We start from the raw sequence: 18291 nt of genomic DNA, 5'->3' as shown, positions 1-18291 counted from the left end.
TCACTTACTCTAACAAAGAACATAAAAAAATCAAAGTACAAACTATTGTATAACTGCAAAACTTGGAACTAGAGACATAATAATATGTTTTGTTATTATGCTGCATCTGCTTTAGCTAACTAGAATGAAGATGGGCTTGATGACTCTGTACAGAAAAGAAGTCAATAGCTCATCTAGTGGCTACATTTAATGGAGTGAATTGGCAGCACTAGTCATAATGGCCTCTGTTTTTGTCGTCATCCTCTTTTTCTGTCACTACCTCTAGTGAATTCAGACTCAATTCTGTAATCCATCTGGTTTTCCTTATCAGTTTTGTTCAGGCCACTGGCACGCTGTAAACTGGTGATACGCCCACATCAGTCCATAATTTACAACAGTACACAAGCCGCTCTAGAGTGCAAGAACATCCCTAGCAGCCTGCCACACACATTAAAAACCTGAGCCTCCTCCAAAAGCAAAGCCTTGTCAGGCCCTTTTGTTTTGTTACGGCATGTCTAGGTTATCCATTAAAATCCAGCCTTCTCTTTAGATGGTCAAGAGGATTCTGTATTTATAGGACTTGATGGCCACCACATCCTCCCTCATTATTGTGACCGATCACAGAAAATTCCTGGTGTGACCAAAGTTCAAGACCAAATCCTTGTCTTGGTGATGGTGAATTTCAGATGTTTCTGTATGCATTACGTGACAAAGCTTACATTGGAGGAGTTGTTTGAAAATGTCTATAGATGACATAATCTGAGGTTAGACTTAAAATTGGTGGTGCAAAAGGAAGAAATAAAATGGATACTGGAAGGTTCCCTGTGAGGTTGACCACCATTTCTTTTTTTATTTTTTATTTTATTAATTTTATTGCAATCCATACAAAGCAATCAAGTTTTTACAAAAAGAAAAGTAGAGTTTAGAACAGATCAGTCCCCACCCCTAAGAGAGAGAGCAAGCCAAATGGCGTAAGATTTAAGGCTTCTAAACATACCTAAATAAATAAGTTCTCTGTGCTTCATGAACTTATTTTAAAATATTACTGATTAGATCCTGCCATGCTTTGAAAAAAGTGTGTACGGATCCTCTAACTGAGTATTTGATTTTTTCCAATTTCAAATAATATAACACATCGGTTTCCCACTGACTTAAAAGAGGAGAGTTTGGGTTCTTCCAGTTTATCAGAATAAGTCTGCTTGCCAAAAGTGTAGTGAATGCAATCACAATTTGTTTGTCCTTCTCCACTTTAAACCCATCTGGAAGAACCCCACACACAGCTGTTAATGGGTTAGGAGGCATTGTGAGTCCAAGGCTGGCTGAGAGGTAATTAAAAATTTTGGTCCAGAATAATGTTAATTTGGTGCAGGCCCAGAACATGTGACCCAGTGAGGCTGGGACTTAGTTGCAACGTTCACAGGTTGGATCGTGCCCTGAAAACATTTTGGAGAGTTTTAGTCGAGACAGATGTGCTCGATATATAATTTTGAGTTGTATAATTGTATGCTTTGTGCATATGGAGCTCGAGTGAATTTTCTGCATTGCAACTTTACACTCCTTTTCTGATATATTAATTGAGAGATCTTTTTCCCAGTGTCCTGTTGGATCTTTGAAAGGGAGGGATTGTAAAATGATTTTATATATTGTAGAGATGGAGTCTAACTCCTTGAGATTGAGCAATATTTTTCCAGCATAGATGAAAGTGCAAGATGAGGAAAATCTGGAAGGTTCTGTTTAACAAAGTTCCTGATTTGAAGATAGTGAAAGAAATGTGTAGCTGGAAAGTTAAATTTGGAATGTAATTGTTCATTGGATGCAAAAAGACACTATTTCTGACACATAGCTGTTGGAACAAAGACACTGTGTAAACATGTGCCTTCATTGCCTTGAGCTTATTCCTCAGTCAGACTGTCTGAATGATGTTAATAGCACTGGGGCAATGTCAAAGCCCAACAGAGCAAAAATATTTCCTGAACCTCGACAAACCGAGTGTGCCCACATTACATGCTGCAACTTTTCTAAGAGTGCACAGAAAGTGTTTCCTTTGAAAGCTGCATTGATTTCCATGTTTTGTTTTTATTTTTTTCCCAAACTGAGCATCATCTCTAGCAGCTAGCATAAATTCTTGCTGTCACTTGTTGATCTCTGCCATTTTTCTTCAGTAGCACTAAATGCTGGCATTCTGTGTCATAGTTTTCTCACATTTTCCATTCCTTTCTCTTCCAGTAGGCTTTCTGTTTCTTTTTCCCATGCACTCTTTTGGCAGTCCTACATTGGTCTGATGGCTATATCCTCTGGGACAAGCCGCAGAGCTTTTTAGCTCATTTAACTGTCACTCATGTATTATTATTTCTTTCCCACATGCTATATTATGTTGCAATACTGAGACATTGCTTCTCCCCTTGCCAGTTGTTTGAGTCACCCAGAGACTGCTGTGCACATTTTGTTGTATAGACTGCAACTGGCACTGACTGACCTCAAACAGGTGTTAACCAAATTGGGCATGTATGGAAAATTAACATATTTTGGTGTGCTTTCAAACTAGAAATAGTATTGTAAGTGCTCCTCTTATTTATCCTGGGAAGAGTTGTAGTGAGCCACCAGAGCCTGTGTTGGTTCTCATAAATGACCTATGCCATCAACGAACCAATAAAAGTTTTCAATAAAACAGGTTTTCCTATCGATATACTGTATATAATGCAAACGGATAAACAAAAGTCTTAAATTCTTGAACAGGGACAATGTATGCAAAGGGCACAATCCCCTCCAAGCTGTAGCCGTATTTATCGACTGCTGCCCGAGAACAGTATTGTTCCGGGAAAAAGTAAATTAATTTTTAAAATTTTGCTTGCAGTTCATGCTAGAAGGCTGCACACTGAAACAATGTCTAGGACTGCTACCATGCACCAGCAGTGACCTGGGTGTAGTTCATAACTCATTCATTGTCCGTGTGAATTTTCCAATATTTCTTCTCCTGCTTGTTTGACAGTTTAGAAGTGGAAAACATCACCTAAGTGGCTGTTCGCAAGAGTGTACCATGGGATGAGTTATTGCCCTATCTAGGATTAGTTCATACCTATTGTTGCTGGGATTGGTGCCATTAACCAGAAAAACAGGTTCAGAAAGTGTGGATTTATTAATGTTGTTGCCCAACAGTACTTGAATTCAGGTTTTATTTGTTATTCTTTTGAGTTTAGTTTCAATGTTTTTTCATGCTTGTATTGTCTTGCTTTAGCGATAATAAGTTTTTTTTCCCCCACATTCAAAGACATAACAAGTCAGAAATGCTGTTGAGCGTGTGGCTGGGTGTCAGTGTACCAAGATGTACTGATGTCTCCACTATTGCTTTTGATCTCCTTTCAACCACTTTATTTTGTGTTAGTTGTTCCATATAGTTAATTCTGAGTAGGATTGGATAGATACAAAAACTGGTTGAAAAGAGGGAAAAGTCAAATGTCTTTTTTTAGTTAAGTATAGGTTTCCAATAGTAACATGATCAAAATTGTAACAAAAAACTGTTTTTAAAATAACATAACTGCCTATAGAAATAAAAGAAAATTGTATACTTGTTACATATTGCATACAGGCAAAGTGGTTGGTTGAGATTGATTCTGATTGCTGGCCTGTTTGCTGTCTGTACCAAGAGTGCATATTTACCCCGTGTGGGTGGTGTTTTTATTTATTTATTTTTTTCCACATCTTAATGATATTTGTATTAGGTTATTTGTTAACTATTAATTATCCTGCCATGAGAAAATGTGTGTCTGCACATGAATTAAAATGTCAACCCCTCCCCAGGTTTGTTGAAAAAGAATAAAAGCCAGTTTAGAAGTTGGATTGATGCTTTATAAAGACAGTATGGCGGACGCCTGGAGGGACTGGGAGAAGGACAGTGCCTCCCCTGGGCCACGAGAGGGCAGCCGTCCTTGTCTGTATGGGGGCCACGGGATCAGAGCTTGGAAGCTCAGCCGGGGAGCCCACAACCAGAAGTGCTGCCGGAAGGAATTCCAGGCACACCCAGAGTGCTTCCAGGTGCTCATGCGGCACTTCCGCCACACCAGGAAGTGCCATCGGAAGATCATTACAAAGCTCCTGGAGCACATCCGGGGTGTTATGAAAGGAGCTGCCTCACTCCATCAGTTGAGCCGGTGTCAGGAGGAAGAAAACAGCTTGTGAGAGGAGGAGTGAGAACGATAGATTTGGAGAAAAGAGAATAAGAGACTGTGAGCATTTTGGGCTATTAAGGCATTGTGTGGTGGTGTTAAAGAAACAAAGGAAATTAAAAGTGCATGTTTTGGACATTTGGTGTCTGTCTGTCTGTCTTTGTACGGGGGGCTGTTATACCACAACAGTAATCCAAGACCAGACAACAAAACGGTAAAGAAAGACAAAAATCAACTGTCCATAGCCTCTGCTTGAGAAATCCAACCACTTACAAATAACAGAAGCAGACTTCAGGAGCTGTAAAAATATTGTGAAGTCACTTTCCTAAAGTGAGTAGTAAATTGAGTTGCAGTTGTTTTTACATAGTACTGTCCCCAAACGTCTGCTGCAGCACATTATCGTCTTGTGTGTGAATTTCCATGTAGGCCGGGGCAACCTCATGGCTTTACCTAAACAGAAGAGAGAATACTACTTTCATCTTGAACTATGATTCAGTGTACTTTTTTTTTTTTTTTAGGTCATAACATACTTTATTTTTCTGTCTGGTACACATCATTACTGAGAAATCATCAGTGTGGCTTTTTTTGTGGTGGCTACACATCCGTGAAATGATAGCAGATAAAATGTTTTCATCACTTATATCCTATTTGTTTCTCAAAATTACTCTATCTGCTTATACTACCTTGAGATGGCTCTTTTTGGAGGACCACAGAAATATCGAGTACCTTGTCTTCCATATTCATCCATTAATGAAGTCAAGTGGCATTTAAGGAATGGTCTGTAGACACGACTTTGCTTTTTTGGTGGTTGTTTGGTTTACTGTATACTTTTTTGGCTTAACTTTTTATTACGTTCTGCTTTGTGGCATTTAAACTCTGTGGTGTGATTTCCTTTGGTCTTCTGTATATTGCTCTTCTAGTTGTCTTTTGTTTGTTTGCAAAATTGCTCTTTGGGTTTTCAACAGGGATATCTTGCACAATGAGCAATATTGCAGTTGCTCGGGCTGACTGCCCATAAATGAGCTGTCCAGGCCCTATATAAAACCCACTTGAGCTCTAACAGCTTTTAGACAAAAAGGCGTGAGAGTTACTGATGATTCCACAAATTAAGATGAGCAATCCTTAACTTGGTAATTGACAGTTGTCAACTCAATAGTGATATTTCATATTCCACTCTTCATTTTGATGGTACAGTCTTGGGTTCAGAACTCAGCTGGGTACTGTCAGTGTGGGGTCCTATTTTTCAGCCTGTGATTGTGTGGATTTTATAGCAGTACTGTGGTTTCTACCTACATCCCAAAAATGTGATAGATTAGTGATTTTAACTTAGACACACACAAGTGAATTCCCTAAAGGGATACTCCACTCAAAAACTATGTTTTATATATTACCCCATGTAGTTTTTAGCAAAATGCCTGCATTTTTTGCTAAGATACTTTATGCTTTTGAATTGAATACAGAGCATTACAGTATGGGAATGCACCTCCCCTTTTTATATTGTATGCCGAGTTTCCTGGAATTACGTATCTACTATATAATAAAACCATTAAGGTCTGTGTGACTGGTCTGTTTGAGTAATCTGATTGGTCAGTCCGGCTTTGATGAAACAACGAACAAGGAATTGCGAATGTGAGACACGAAGAGAAGTAAAGGTGTATGAGGCTTGCTGTGGGTGAATTCCACCTTGCCCAGGTTTGGTTCTTGTCTTACACATAGTGTTGCTGGAATAGGCTATAGTCTTCAGGCATCTTATTTGGATTTAGTGGATTTGAAAGCAAGTGAATTGGTTATAAAACACGCTGTTCAATTTAAAAAAAAAAAAAAAAACGAAATAAAGCAAAAAAAAAAAATTATGATCAGCAAGAAAACCCATATACCACTCTCTGTTAATAAATAATACACTGCAAGTGCTGGTGCCTTTTGATATTGTAATATGTATATCTTTTTATTTTCCACCATTTTAATTTAATTTTAACAGTTCCTGGCCTATTGAGCTTTGCTATCAAGACAACACAGGGCACAAGGCAGGAAACAAACCCCGGGCAGGGCGCCAGCCCACTGCAGGGCACACGCACACACCCACACACCAAGCACGCACTAGGGACAATTTTAGATCGCCAATGCACCTAACCTGCATGTCTTTGGACTGTGGGAGGAAACCCACGCAGACACGGGGAAAAGATACAAACTCCATGCAGGGAGGACCCGGGGAGCGAAACCAGGTCTCCTTACTGCGAGGCAGCAGCGCTACCACTGCACCACCGTGCCGCCCACATATCATTTTGTTTCCAGCATTTTAAAAATATGTATCTTAAAGTAAACTGCTCTTTTTTTTCCCACTTTAGGGGTTGCAGTTTCGTGTGGCAGTTGTCAATGTCATGAACTTCTGTTCTTTCTGTATACATGCACGTTTTACTGTAGTGTCCGTCCCGATTGTATCTTGATTACTGGTAACACACTTTGTAATGTTACATGTTTGCTTCCGATAAAAGTATTGCAAACCTCACTGCCAAAGATACATTCCTTAGAGTTGTGCATGCTGTCACAGAACAATGTGGCATTGACCTCTTTTCCTTTCATCTGCAGATCTGTGTTCTACCCTTAACACTAACCCACACCTCTGTGAAAATGATTTACTTAGTAAAGTATAAATAAATAAATAAGTTCAGTTTCTGCATAGGGACTGGCTAAAATGGACCTCTGAATGGATGTAAAGAGATCTCTCTGTCTAGTCATATCGAGACATCAACTACTGTTGCTCAAGCTCTGGGTCCTTGGCCTGGTCAAAAACAACAGTGTTCATAAACTGGTCTTTGCAATACTTGATACATTAACCTGTACATAAGTTATCACTCATAAGGTTAGACTTGTGTACAACCCAAGAGTCCAGAGTAATAACCTCCTCATTTAAAAATTGAGTGCAGCCACTGCTTTCTTTCCTCTGTAGACTAGCTGGCTGCCTTTGGCATAGCCCTCAACAAAAGACTTCAACACTGCTCTTCTACAAAGGGAGACTTTAGGATGTGAACATGACAACCTACAATTTACTGAGTGTGGCATGGGTGCTGCCCAGCCTGGCCTCACATAAAGCAAAATGAGATGCACAAGGCCAGAGACACAGCTGGAAAAATCAACACCCTGTCAATCTCATAGTTAGAATTTTAGTATGCTGAAGCAAAGATTCAACCCTCAGCAGAAGTACTTGTATGCTAGTTTTACCATATGAAACCTCAAACTGCAGTACCTGCTGTCCCTAAAAATACCTGGATGGTGTAACTTGGAGTAACTGAAGTGTTTCAGTCTTTTATGGAGCTTCCAGGCAAATCACCCCCAGCGTTTGAAATTACAGAAACTTGACAAAACCACAGTATCACTACTCCATTGTAGTTATTTTTCTACAGTTAATGCTGCTTGTCAAATCACAGTTAAGGTAAAATCCAACAAATGTATTAGCTTATGTTATGTCTTGTGATAGGTTACTATTTTCAACTTGGGTAACACCAATGTATTTAGATGTATTTAGCCAAAAAATAAGGATTTTTAAGAAGACGAGGGATTTTAACTTGCCCACCCCTGGGGATGTCAAAAATAATGCAGGAAGAAGAGAGAATTTTAACTCAGTTAATTAATGATCATTTTTTGCCTTCAGCAATGATGGTAATTAATTAAATATTTTGGTAAGGCTCCTACTTTTTCTTTGCCTTCCTCTGTAGGAGGCAGTCTCCAGCCGTTAGACATATATCAAGGTAACTGGAGCCCACTCATTTCTGGGAACTAAATAATATAAATTATTGATAAACGCAAGGATTATAGAAATATAGTAACTGCATATATATATATTGACATAGATGACTGCACACAAGACAGACAAACATCTAACGTAAAAGAGGCTGGCTGTTTACTGGCTATTTAGAATTCTAATTTATCTTGATACCTGTGAACAGTTTTACAATACCAAGTCTTTAAGGATGGTGTCCAATGTTGTGTGGAGTTGTTGCTATTGCTGCTCCGTGTTTAAGTAGAGGATTCTTCTTGCATTGGAGTGCACTTTTTGCTTTTGTGATGTGGTTCTTCTTTGTGTTGTGCTGTGCTTTTCTCAGTTAGGCTTTTTTTGCTGTGTCCTGTGCAACTTCATAAGGAAAAGCATTCCTTTTTATGGCACAAGTGATTAGATGCTGATGTTCCCTTCTTGAAGTAATGACTGTCTCTTTGTCTTCTCATACTGGCCTCAGTCACTGGCACAGAGCTTGGCTTGGGAGATTGGATCTCAGTTTTTAGGTCCACAAAGAGATAGTGGCTTATCCACTTTTTGTTTTCAGAAAGAGACATCCTCCACTTTCAAAGAGACAGAAGAGATAAATGCAGGTAGTTTTAAAATCTCTGGTGATTAGATTAAAGTCACTTCCAGTTATAGAATCATTGCCTGGTCATAGGCACATCATTTTGCCCATCAAGGTCGCCACTCATTGAATTATAGCTCTTTGTTTGAAATTTAGGTGTCCATTTGGGCTCCTTCATGTCTGAAGGAGTATGCAGGGATGTGAATTCAACTCTGATTTACACCTTTGTTATCGAATGAAGTACAGAGCTTGACCAAGAATGTTACAAGCTACAGTTAAGCCATTTTCTCAGGAATGCAGGTTGGGGATGAAGCTGGATTTCTACATTCCTGTTAAATCTTCTGACTTAACTGGCCTTCTGTATAACAGAAAACCAACAGAATTAGCAGTGCCCACTTTGTCCTACAAATTGAATGTTCATATTAACAATTAATAAATATTTGAATACATTTAAACTTTTTTTTTAATTTTATCGAGAACTGTCTGTCTGTCTAATATGTTTTACTATTTTTTTGTGGTGCATCTGCAGAGCATGAAGTGCTAATGACTCATGTACTTCTGTGTGAATTCTGTAACATTCACAAGAAAGTGACGCTTGAAAATCCAGCTGTTCACAGAATCCGGTTTCTCTGTACATATAAGTGACAAGGTCCAAGAGAAAGTAGAACCGGACACATTTAGCACTGCCTACAATGCATATACTGTACAAGAGCCATGATTAATAATTTTTTTTTTGCCCAGCTACTTGGCTTTTTGGTCCTTGACAATAGAAGTAGTATGGTCTCACTGCTCATCTTTCTTTTATATAAATTGTGTCTATTTGTGTTTCACAAATGAATTAACCGAGTGTGCTAAATGTTGCATTGTAATGATCTTTTAAGTTTTTAGTACTCATCGATATTTCGTTTTTTTTATCAGATACTTTTTTTCATAGTTATTTAAAAAAATCTGTAAAAATGATTTTGAGTGTTTTTAAGGAAACTGCTAAGTGAGTAATATTATAAAATAAATTGGAAAAGGAGTAGCTTATAGAAAAATAAATCACAAGAGGCATATACTATAGATTAGTTTAGCTGAAAAAGAAAATGCAGCTGGTGCAACATAGATAAAGTGTGCGAGAACTAAAGTTTGTAACGCAGAATACCAGTTGAATGCTGTTGTCTATAATGATGGATTAAATTTAGCTAAATGGGGTCTTCCCACGCCTTTGCAGATACAGCAAAAAATGTAACAAAAGATGGCCTGAATAGTTTTAATTACAGAAGCAGAGACAGACAAAGACAGACAACAGACAGAGACTGTTTGTTAGCTGAGGTAGCTAAATGTGCACTGTTGCCAATGAAAATACTCTTTAATTTGGTGATTTTAACACAATTAAAATAATAAAAGGAAAATCAGAATTAACAGTTTTCCGTTTTCATTAGAATAAAACCGTCTTGATCCTCTGGATCAAGAATGAATTGGAACAGGATCAGGAATGGAGCAGAGCTTTTAGAGTACTGGAGAAGTATTTAAAAATCTGCTTTCAGTCAATTTATAGATCAAAAAGAGCAGTGAGCTAAAAACATTGTCCCATACTATGTCGGTAAGGGATTTGTCCATCCAGTTAGTCAATCAGTCGTTGTCCAACCTGCTATATCCTAACACAGGGTCACGGGGGTCTGCTGGAGCCAATCACAGCCAGCACAGAGCACCAGCCCACTGCAGGGCACACACACACACACACACACACACTAGGGACAATTTAGGAATCGCCAGTGCACCAAACCTGCATGTCTTTGGACTCTGGGAGGAAACCAGAGCACCTGGAAGAAACCCACGCAGACACGGGGAGAACATGCAAACTCCATGCAGGGAGGACCTGGGAAGCGAACCTAGGTCTCCTCACTGCGAGGCAGCAGTGATACCACTGCGCCACCATGCTGCCTGTCTACCCAATAATTAATGACGATAACAAGCTGACCATTCAAATTACAAAAAATCTGATCATGGAAGTGTTATGCAAAATAAAATCTGAGGAATACTGCAGCATTACATAGCTAATCCAGAGTAATGAGGTGCCAAAACTAGTCTGTAATAAAACAAAAAACTTTTCTTTTACAGTCAATTTTGCCTTCATTCAAAAAATAAAATTTGATCTGACATTCCTAGTATGTGTATTTGCTTTTAGAAAGCCTTATTTCTTCAAATTAAACAGGAAAGCTACGGTAAGTGTGTGAGGATCCTTCCATTATAACTTGAAACTTTTTGAAGTGCCTTGCTGTGTGGCAGACATACACTCAGATTGAAGGTCTGAGGAATTAAATACTGTCCGCAGGTTGTAGCCCCCTTGGCACTATGTTTAACTGTGGAAAAATTAGTCTAAAATGTGACTTTTTTTTTCAACAAGATGTAACCGAAACATATATTGTAAATATCAGAGCATCAACACACGGTAGGTATAGCATGTCTAGTGTGCACTGCTGTACTGATGCAGATATAGTGTTGTGTTTGTGTGTGTGTGTGTGTGTATATAATATATATGTTTATATTCATCTTCTATATTCCCTTTGTTATAAGTCAAATGCATTATTCAGTTTTTTTAGGGTGAGCATGGTTGGGCCACTTTCTGAAAGAATAAGTCTACCAACCTGCTGGCTTCCAACACAACACAGAAATCTGGTGAAAGTGGTTATGTAACAATTTTACCAGTATGAACACAACAGTTTATAAACGATCTATGCTATAGGGTGCATTTACTGGCAACCTACCAAGTTCTGCATATTCAGTATTTAAAAAAAAAAAAAATCTACTAGACATGTCCAACATGTTTTACTTGCACCACATTTGTACAGGTCATGCAGTGGTTCATCGGTAAACACTTTCAAGACCCAGTATTAGTGACGAGACTTAAAGGAGATGGTCCGCAGAAATTGCAAATCCACCAAGTGTGGAATGGAAGGTTCACAGGAAGAAAATGCCTTGGTGATCATCTTTTAAGTCATTTGCAGAAATTCATGTTTAACATGATGCTATTTTGCGATGTTCTCAATTTAAAATTTTATTATTAAATGTATAATTCAAGTATATGCTGTTAATCCAGTCACTGAATTTTGATTGGTATGTTAATTATGCTATTTTGTGCTTAAGTTATGAAATATTGCCATCTTTTAGAAATCAAAGACTATTACTGAAATGATATTTCGTCTGAAAACCTTTACTTTAAAAAGTAACATGAGCATGTGTTTTACCGCCAACTGTTTATTGTGAGGTTAAAAAAAAAAGGTAGAATAGAAACCAGCAGGCTGGCAATGGTGCTGGTTCAGCAGAAGTAAGCAGTTAAAATTGTACATCTCAAGAGGAAGCTCATATTTTGCAATACTGGTTTCTTAATAATCTTGTGGTTTGATGTTTGTTCCAGTTGATGTGAACATTCTAATAAACTATCATTCAGTTCATTAGAGGAGCTCTCTTAATTTTCAATTTCAAATCAATTCTTTTATCAGAGTAACGAAATCAAATACGGTCCATAATATTGACTTCTGTAATTTGAAAATTACGTGATGAAATGGAGTCCATTCTGTTGTGTAAAACTCATAGATAAATAGTATGAACATTAGTCAGCAGCTGTAGAATGGCTTGTTCCTCAACATCACAACCACAATTAGTTTTTTGTGAGGTTGTTCACATAAGTGAAAATGCTATAGAATTCTTCACAGTAGCAATGACAGTGGAAGAAAAGGTCATGGTGTGATGAATAGGTTGATATAATGGAAGATATATTTCTACATTGTCATCTAGCTCTCCAAAGTTTGGTGATTTTTGAAATGGCTACCCACTTTCTACAGGCGTTACTTGTGTTACAGTAAATCTTTCTGTTTGAACAGATTATCATTTTTCTTTAGAATTTGCTATGTATGTTTCAATTCAAGTATTTGTGTATTGAGCACTACATCTTTCTTTAATGAATAATGCACAGCTGTTGTTATGTATACACACATATAATGTGTGTGTATATTATTGTTGGATTGATACTAAAATTTCGACTTTGGTACCGATACCAGCTTTTGCAGCTCACTACGTGCACCAAAACAATACCAAAGTAAATATCGCATACGTTCCACTACCCTGACTTCCAGCTGCCTCATCCCCTTTGCCCAAACATATGCGTGCTGCCTTGCCTTACCACATTACCCTTACATGGGGTTAGAGGTAACCTGACCTTTCGGGGTCAAAACGTGCGGTGACTGTATAAAACCATTAACTTCCATTATGAATTTAGCATAATGCTGGTATAGTACCATTTTAAAAAGTTTATAAATACATACAATTTTGATTTACCCCTCTGCTCCACACTTTAAAATTAAAAATAAATTGATTCATTTGCACATGTTGCAGATCTCCATTTGAGGGAATTTGCACACATTTTGGTCACTCCATGTAGAATTGACAATTTTTCTACATGGTCCCTCCATTTCATCGCACCATGATGTTTGAGACATAACAATGGCGGGTATCTAGACACTGTATATTGTCATAAGAATGAGTCATAGACATCATAAAGGTTTGGGGCAGCCATCCGTATATTGTTTTTCTGGCTTCAAAAGTTGATTTGAAATTAGCACAATGTGCATAGAACAGAGTCTAAAACAGAACTGACTGGCCTTGAGACAAAATGGCCGTTTTTAAGCAAGAGTAGGGGAAGTGACATCACTGGCACTGAAACCGAAAGTGACATCATCGTTGGTACCGGAAAAAATGGAAATTATGTCATCAGTGGTGCCGGAATGAAAGCGGGATTTCCCGGGAATGGTCTGCAAGAGACTGAGAGAGACAGTCTGGTATAGAATTATTATTGTTTAGGCCCTTTAGCTGTTTCCCATGCGCCCATGTGTGACAATATCCAATATTTGAGAAGCCCTGTTGGTGAATGTAATGCAGTCTACCAGTTACACTGCAGGTAATGTCAGTCCAGTTAGTATTCTAATTCTGGATTTGTACACAGGCTAAGCAATACCAAAGTCTGATCACTCATATAAGATACTTTGAAAACGCCACAAGCAAGGTTGTTTTACGGGAGTTCTGAAACTGTGAATTAATGTAAAACTGACAAATTTTCACATTAGAAGCGTTAAAGTTTGGACAAATGTTAAAAAAATGGAGGGTCAGTTTTGGAAAATTTGGAATTTGTGACATTTGAAAATTGAATCTGTTTGATTCATCCATTAAATTTAACTTTTTAGTAGGGTTTTTTTTTTTTTTTTTTACCAGCTAATGATGCACATAAAAATCTTACAATAGCAATTGTTACGTCCATGAGAACCCTAAATACAAAGAGGACTGTTTCATTTATGTTAGGTAGAATGCCCCGAGAGGACTGGGCGGTCTCGTGGCCTGGAACCCCTGCAGATTTTATTTTTTTCTTCAGCCGTCTGGAGTTTTGTTTTTTTTCTGTCCTCCCTGGCCATCAGAGCTTACTCTTTTTCTATGTTAACTAATGTTGTCTTATTTTAATTTCTTAGTTTGTCTTTTATTTTTCTTCATTATGTAAAGCACTTTGAGCTACTTTTTGTATGAAAATGTGCTATATAAATAAATGTTGTTGTTACAAACCTAACAGAGTGATTCTTTGATGAATCAGATTTTAAAAGTATGCTGTTACAAAAAGTTTTAAAGAGTTTGTTTGAACTAAATATCTTGAATTATATTGAAATTCACTTGTTTAACAGTTCAGATATACTGTAATAATGTTTACAGTTTTTTTTAGTATTAATTTAGGCAGTATTTTTCAGTTACTGGAGAGAAGATGTCAGACGATAAATTTGGAATGTGCACATGGTAAAATAAAACAAGTAATCCACGATGATCTTGTTCTTTATAAACACCGTACTGAAATTCCCCCAAGATTATAAAATTAACGCCCGTGATTGAGGACCCCTGGTATAGATACATTCTATATTCTTTTACTGAAAAATGCACAATTTTGTTCACTTGAGTAATGCAGGTAATTTTAATTAAAGGCTGTTGAATGGATTTTTTTTTTTTTTTGCTGTGGTATCGAATAGGCATTGAGTATTTTGGTCATTCAGGAGCAGAAACATGCAGCAACAGGATATTTGCCAGGCACTGACACACTGAAAGTGTAACCTGAATCAGAGCCAAGTATTTCATTTCTTGGGTGCCTTACACAAGACACCGTAGAGACAGTTACAGAGCAAAATCTGACCATATCTGATAGAGTATGCAGCACAATTCCCGCTCAGGGCTGAAGTACTACAACTCTCTGCTGGCAGGAGCAATGGCATGTGTCGCAAAGCTGCTGTAGATGATACATGTACCGGCACATCTGGTGTTCAACCAGCCAAGTCGGGCACATGTCACTCCTCTGTTCTGATCACTTCACTGGTTCTTGTAGTAGCATGTCATGTCATTTTCTAACCTACTTAACCCAGACCAGGGTTGCATGGTTTGGGTGTAAGAGCATATCACAGCTAGCATAGGGTACAAGGCAGGAAGTAACCTTGGAAAGGGTACCAGTCCATTAAAGGGTGAACACACACCCACACACCCTAAATGCACACTAAGACCAATTTAGCATTTCCAATTCTTCCAAACTGCATGTCTTTGAATAGGGGTGGAAACCCACTCAGACACCGGGAGAACATGCAGAATCCATGCAAGAAGAACTTGGAATGCGAACTCTGGTCTCCTTAATGCATGGTAGCAGCGTTACCACTGCACTGCCATGTAGCAGCACATATTAAATTCAAATTTCAAATAGTCAGTGTGTCTGCACAAGTGGAGAAACTTGTGAGGCTCTATGCCTTTCCTCAACCACTTAGGGCTGCTGTTGAACGGTGTCTGGTGATGCCACCTCTGTATGGTATCAAATCTCAGTCTAGACTCATTTTCATGTGTAGCTACTGAGTAGTGGAGTGAGCTGCCAACCTCCATTCAAAATTCTGACTCCCACTGTGTTTAAGAAGCATTTGAAGACTCGTTTAGTGAATTTGAATTTCTGTCTAACTGATATTAGCTGTTAGGCTTTGTAAATCTGAGAATTGTAACTTGTATTTTTATTCTGAGCTCTTCACTTGTGGAAATCAATTTTGTACCATTGTCCTGTAGCACTTGTTCCTAAATTGTCTCTGAGACCGATGTTACAAAAGAGACCAACATCATTGAGTAAGTCTCTCTTTAGATAAAAGCCTCTTCTAAGCAAATATACTGATCTCCAGTTGTTAGCACCTCCTGTCTCACCTGTATAAGCTGTTGTAGAAAATGATTACATGAAAGAACTGAAAATAAAAGTACCACTCCAAGTTAAGTCAACATAATCACCTTACTCTTGTGGAACCCTATTTGTTAAATTATTAAAAAAATATTTTTTCGATCAAGAGGTAAATTGATACCTGGGAAAACAACCCACAGGCTGCTGAAGTCTGCATTGTTTGCTAGTCTTAAAACAGTTACTTTTTGTAATACATTAACAGAGGCACATAGTTCTTTCCGGGGTGGGGACATCAACTTAATTTTGGAACAAAGCATAGATAGATTTTGAATCAATGCAAAAATTAATGGTTGAATGATGTGAGTTTGCATACAAATGTTTTATAAGTGAGATTAGTAAATGCATCAGTAGGCAGTAGCCTTAGAGTGTCTGTTGAGGTGGCCTGTCTTAGAAAATCTAAGATTTGTGCCTCTATGTACAATTGTTTGCTGCTGCACTTGGTAATGAAATGCGTGGCAGGTAAGACTGGTGTTACATAAGTGGTGGGTCATTTCCGCTACACTAACTGGTGCTGACCCACTGAAGGAGACGCATTATACTAAGCTGCTTAGCTCTGCTTTTATCCTTACTAATGTCCATGTAGGCTACCACCACACAGTGTCTCAGTGAAATAATGCTGCCCATCATGGAAAATGAGGTCCAGGTGCTGCTTTGTGTGCCGAAGGGTAACTTATGTTAACTAGGTTTTCAATGTCTGGCTGGAGATAAAGCAGATTTTAATAGAGGCCGACCCGTAGCGATTTGCTTCTTGTGCTATCTTAAATCCTTTAATGCATCTTCTTTTTTATTTTAGCTAATTTGACGGGCCATGCAGAAAAAGTGGGAATTGAGAACTTTGAGCTACTGAAGGTCCTTGGTACAGGAGGTAAGTATAGTTTTGAAATTAATAAAAAAAATTCTCTTGTAGAAGACTCTGTGTCTGACATGATTTTATTCATGTTATGGTTACTTTTTTCATTTACTGCTTTCATGATGTTATCATATATAATATCTGTATTTATTAAAGGAAAATAGACTTTTAATATGTTTCATGTATTGGAATTTATTTTAGTTTTTAATGCAACACAGATAGCAGAAATGGATCCATACATATTTATTTGTGTCATAAAGGTGGCATAGTGGTGCAGTAGGTAGCACTGCTGCCTCACAACTTCTGAGTGTTGGGTTCCAACTGCTGTCTGGGTGGAATCTGCACATGCTCCCTGTATATGCGTGGATTATTTCAGAATTATTTCCTTCCAAATTATAAAGATAAACAATTTAGATTTTTTGCCATCTTAACCCTTTCCCAATGTGAGTGAGCTGTACCCTGCATCACACTGGCATTCCTTTCTGTTTTGCCTTATGCATAGTGTTATTGGGATTGATCCTTGCCTCTTGTAACCCAGCTTTAAAATAAGGCCGTTTCAGAAAATTAATTAAAATATTAAGGAGTTAGTTAATTTGTGTCTTTAAAAAAAATAAAATCTATAAAAAATAATCATTAACATTAGGAAGCAAAACATTCCTGTTATACACAGATACCTGTTTTAAAAAAGAAATCAAAATTATTAAATCATCCTTAAGGTTTTTGATGAATACGACAGTTGAAAATTAAAGCTTTCTATGTACACATTCAGCAGAAACACCCTGTTGCTTCTAAGTAACTCTTTCCATTTTAGCCCCATTTCCGTTGTGATCATGACTGTGACAGGAGTCAAAGACTCTGAATTTGTCTGGAAAACGTGAAAGCATGCAGATTCCAAAACCTTCAATACCCTCCTTTCACAACTGTAAGCAGTTACAAATATTTTGTGGATCTGCCAGTGACCAAAACACTTTAATTCCTTATTTTCTGCAACCATAGTGACTTGGTGGTTAATTTTTTTTTTTAATTAAAATTTCATACACTTTCAATAATGTCCACACTCCTACCTACCAGTGAATGGTTAAAGATACGAAGTGTCCAATGGCTTTAAAAGATTTTTGTGTTCTACATTTAAAGGATAAGTTTAGTATTTTTCAAGTCAAAGTTACTGCTTATAATGGTACAAATAATGGTATATTTGCATTTGCCTTGTGAAACTATATCCTACAATTAAGAATTTTCTTAAATTTTTAAAACTACATAGCCTGTCCTGGTATTGTGAATTTCCCCATGGGATTAATAAAGTATAATCTTTCTGTCTGTCTGTCTGTCTGTCTGTCTGTCTGTCTTGAATGTGTACTGCATAATCCTGGTACTATTTTTCTTGAGGTAAGAATAAATTTTCGGGTTGCTTGTGTAACAGCAGTGGAGGAATTCTGACATAAATAAAGAAGTCAATGAACATAATACTGTTCACGAGGCAGGTAACAGTGTACTGTGTTTTGAGTGGAAACCACACTCCCTTGTAGTGGAAGAATACAAACACTAAGGTAGATGGAACAACTGGTCTTCTTTTAAAATGGCTGAATCTCATAATCTTGTCTTTTTTTTTCCCCAAAGATGACATGTCATGTACAAGCTATTTTACATTGTGTTTTACGGATGCTCCGTATTAAAATTTTTTATGGCCGA

At 37.7% G+C, this 18291-nt stretch overlaps 1 protein-coding gene across 3 annotated transcripts in view; it reads left to right on the top strand.

The window, feature by feature from the left end:
- Window positions 1–18291, top strand: part of rps6ka5 (ribosomal protein S6 kinase, polypeptide 5) — an 89832-nt gene that overhangs the window by 29696 nt on the left and 41845 nt on the right. For 2 of the 3 annotated variants that reach the window (XM_039741345.1, XM_039741347.1), the window contains exon 2: window positions 16546–16617. In XM_039741345.1, coding sequence (XP_039597279.1) covers window positions 16546–16617 — 72 coding nt within the window. Of the gene's footprint in view, window positions 1–16129; window positions 16212–16545; window positions 16618–18291 lie in introns of those variants that run through there. The other variant, XM_039741346.1, reaches the window with a different exon arrangement.

The sequence above is a fragment of the Polypterus senegalus genome, chromosome 18, assembly GCF_016835505.1.
Source record: "Polypterus senegalus isolate Bchr_013 chromosome 18, ASM1683550v1, whole genome shotgun sequence".
Taxonomy (NCBI): Eukaryota; Metazoa; Chordata; class Cladistia; order Polypteriformes; family Polypteridae; genus Polypterus; species Polypterus senegalus.
The sequence above is the reverse complement of the archived record's forward strand: the minus strand, read 5'-3'. Positions and strand labels throughout refer to the sequence as shown.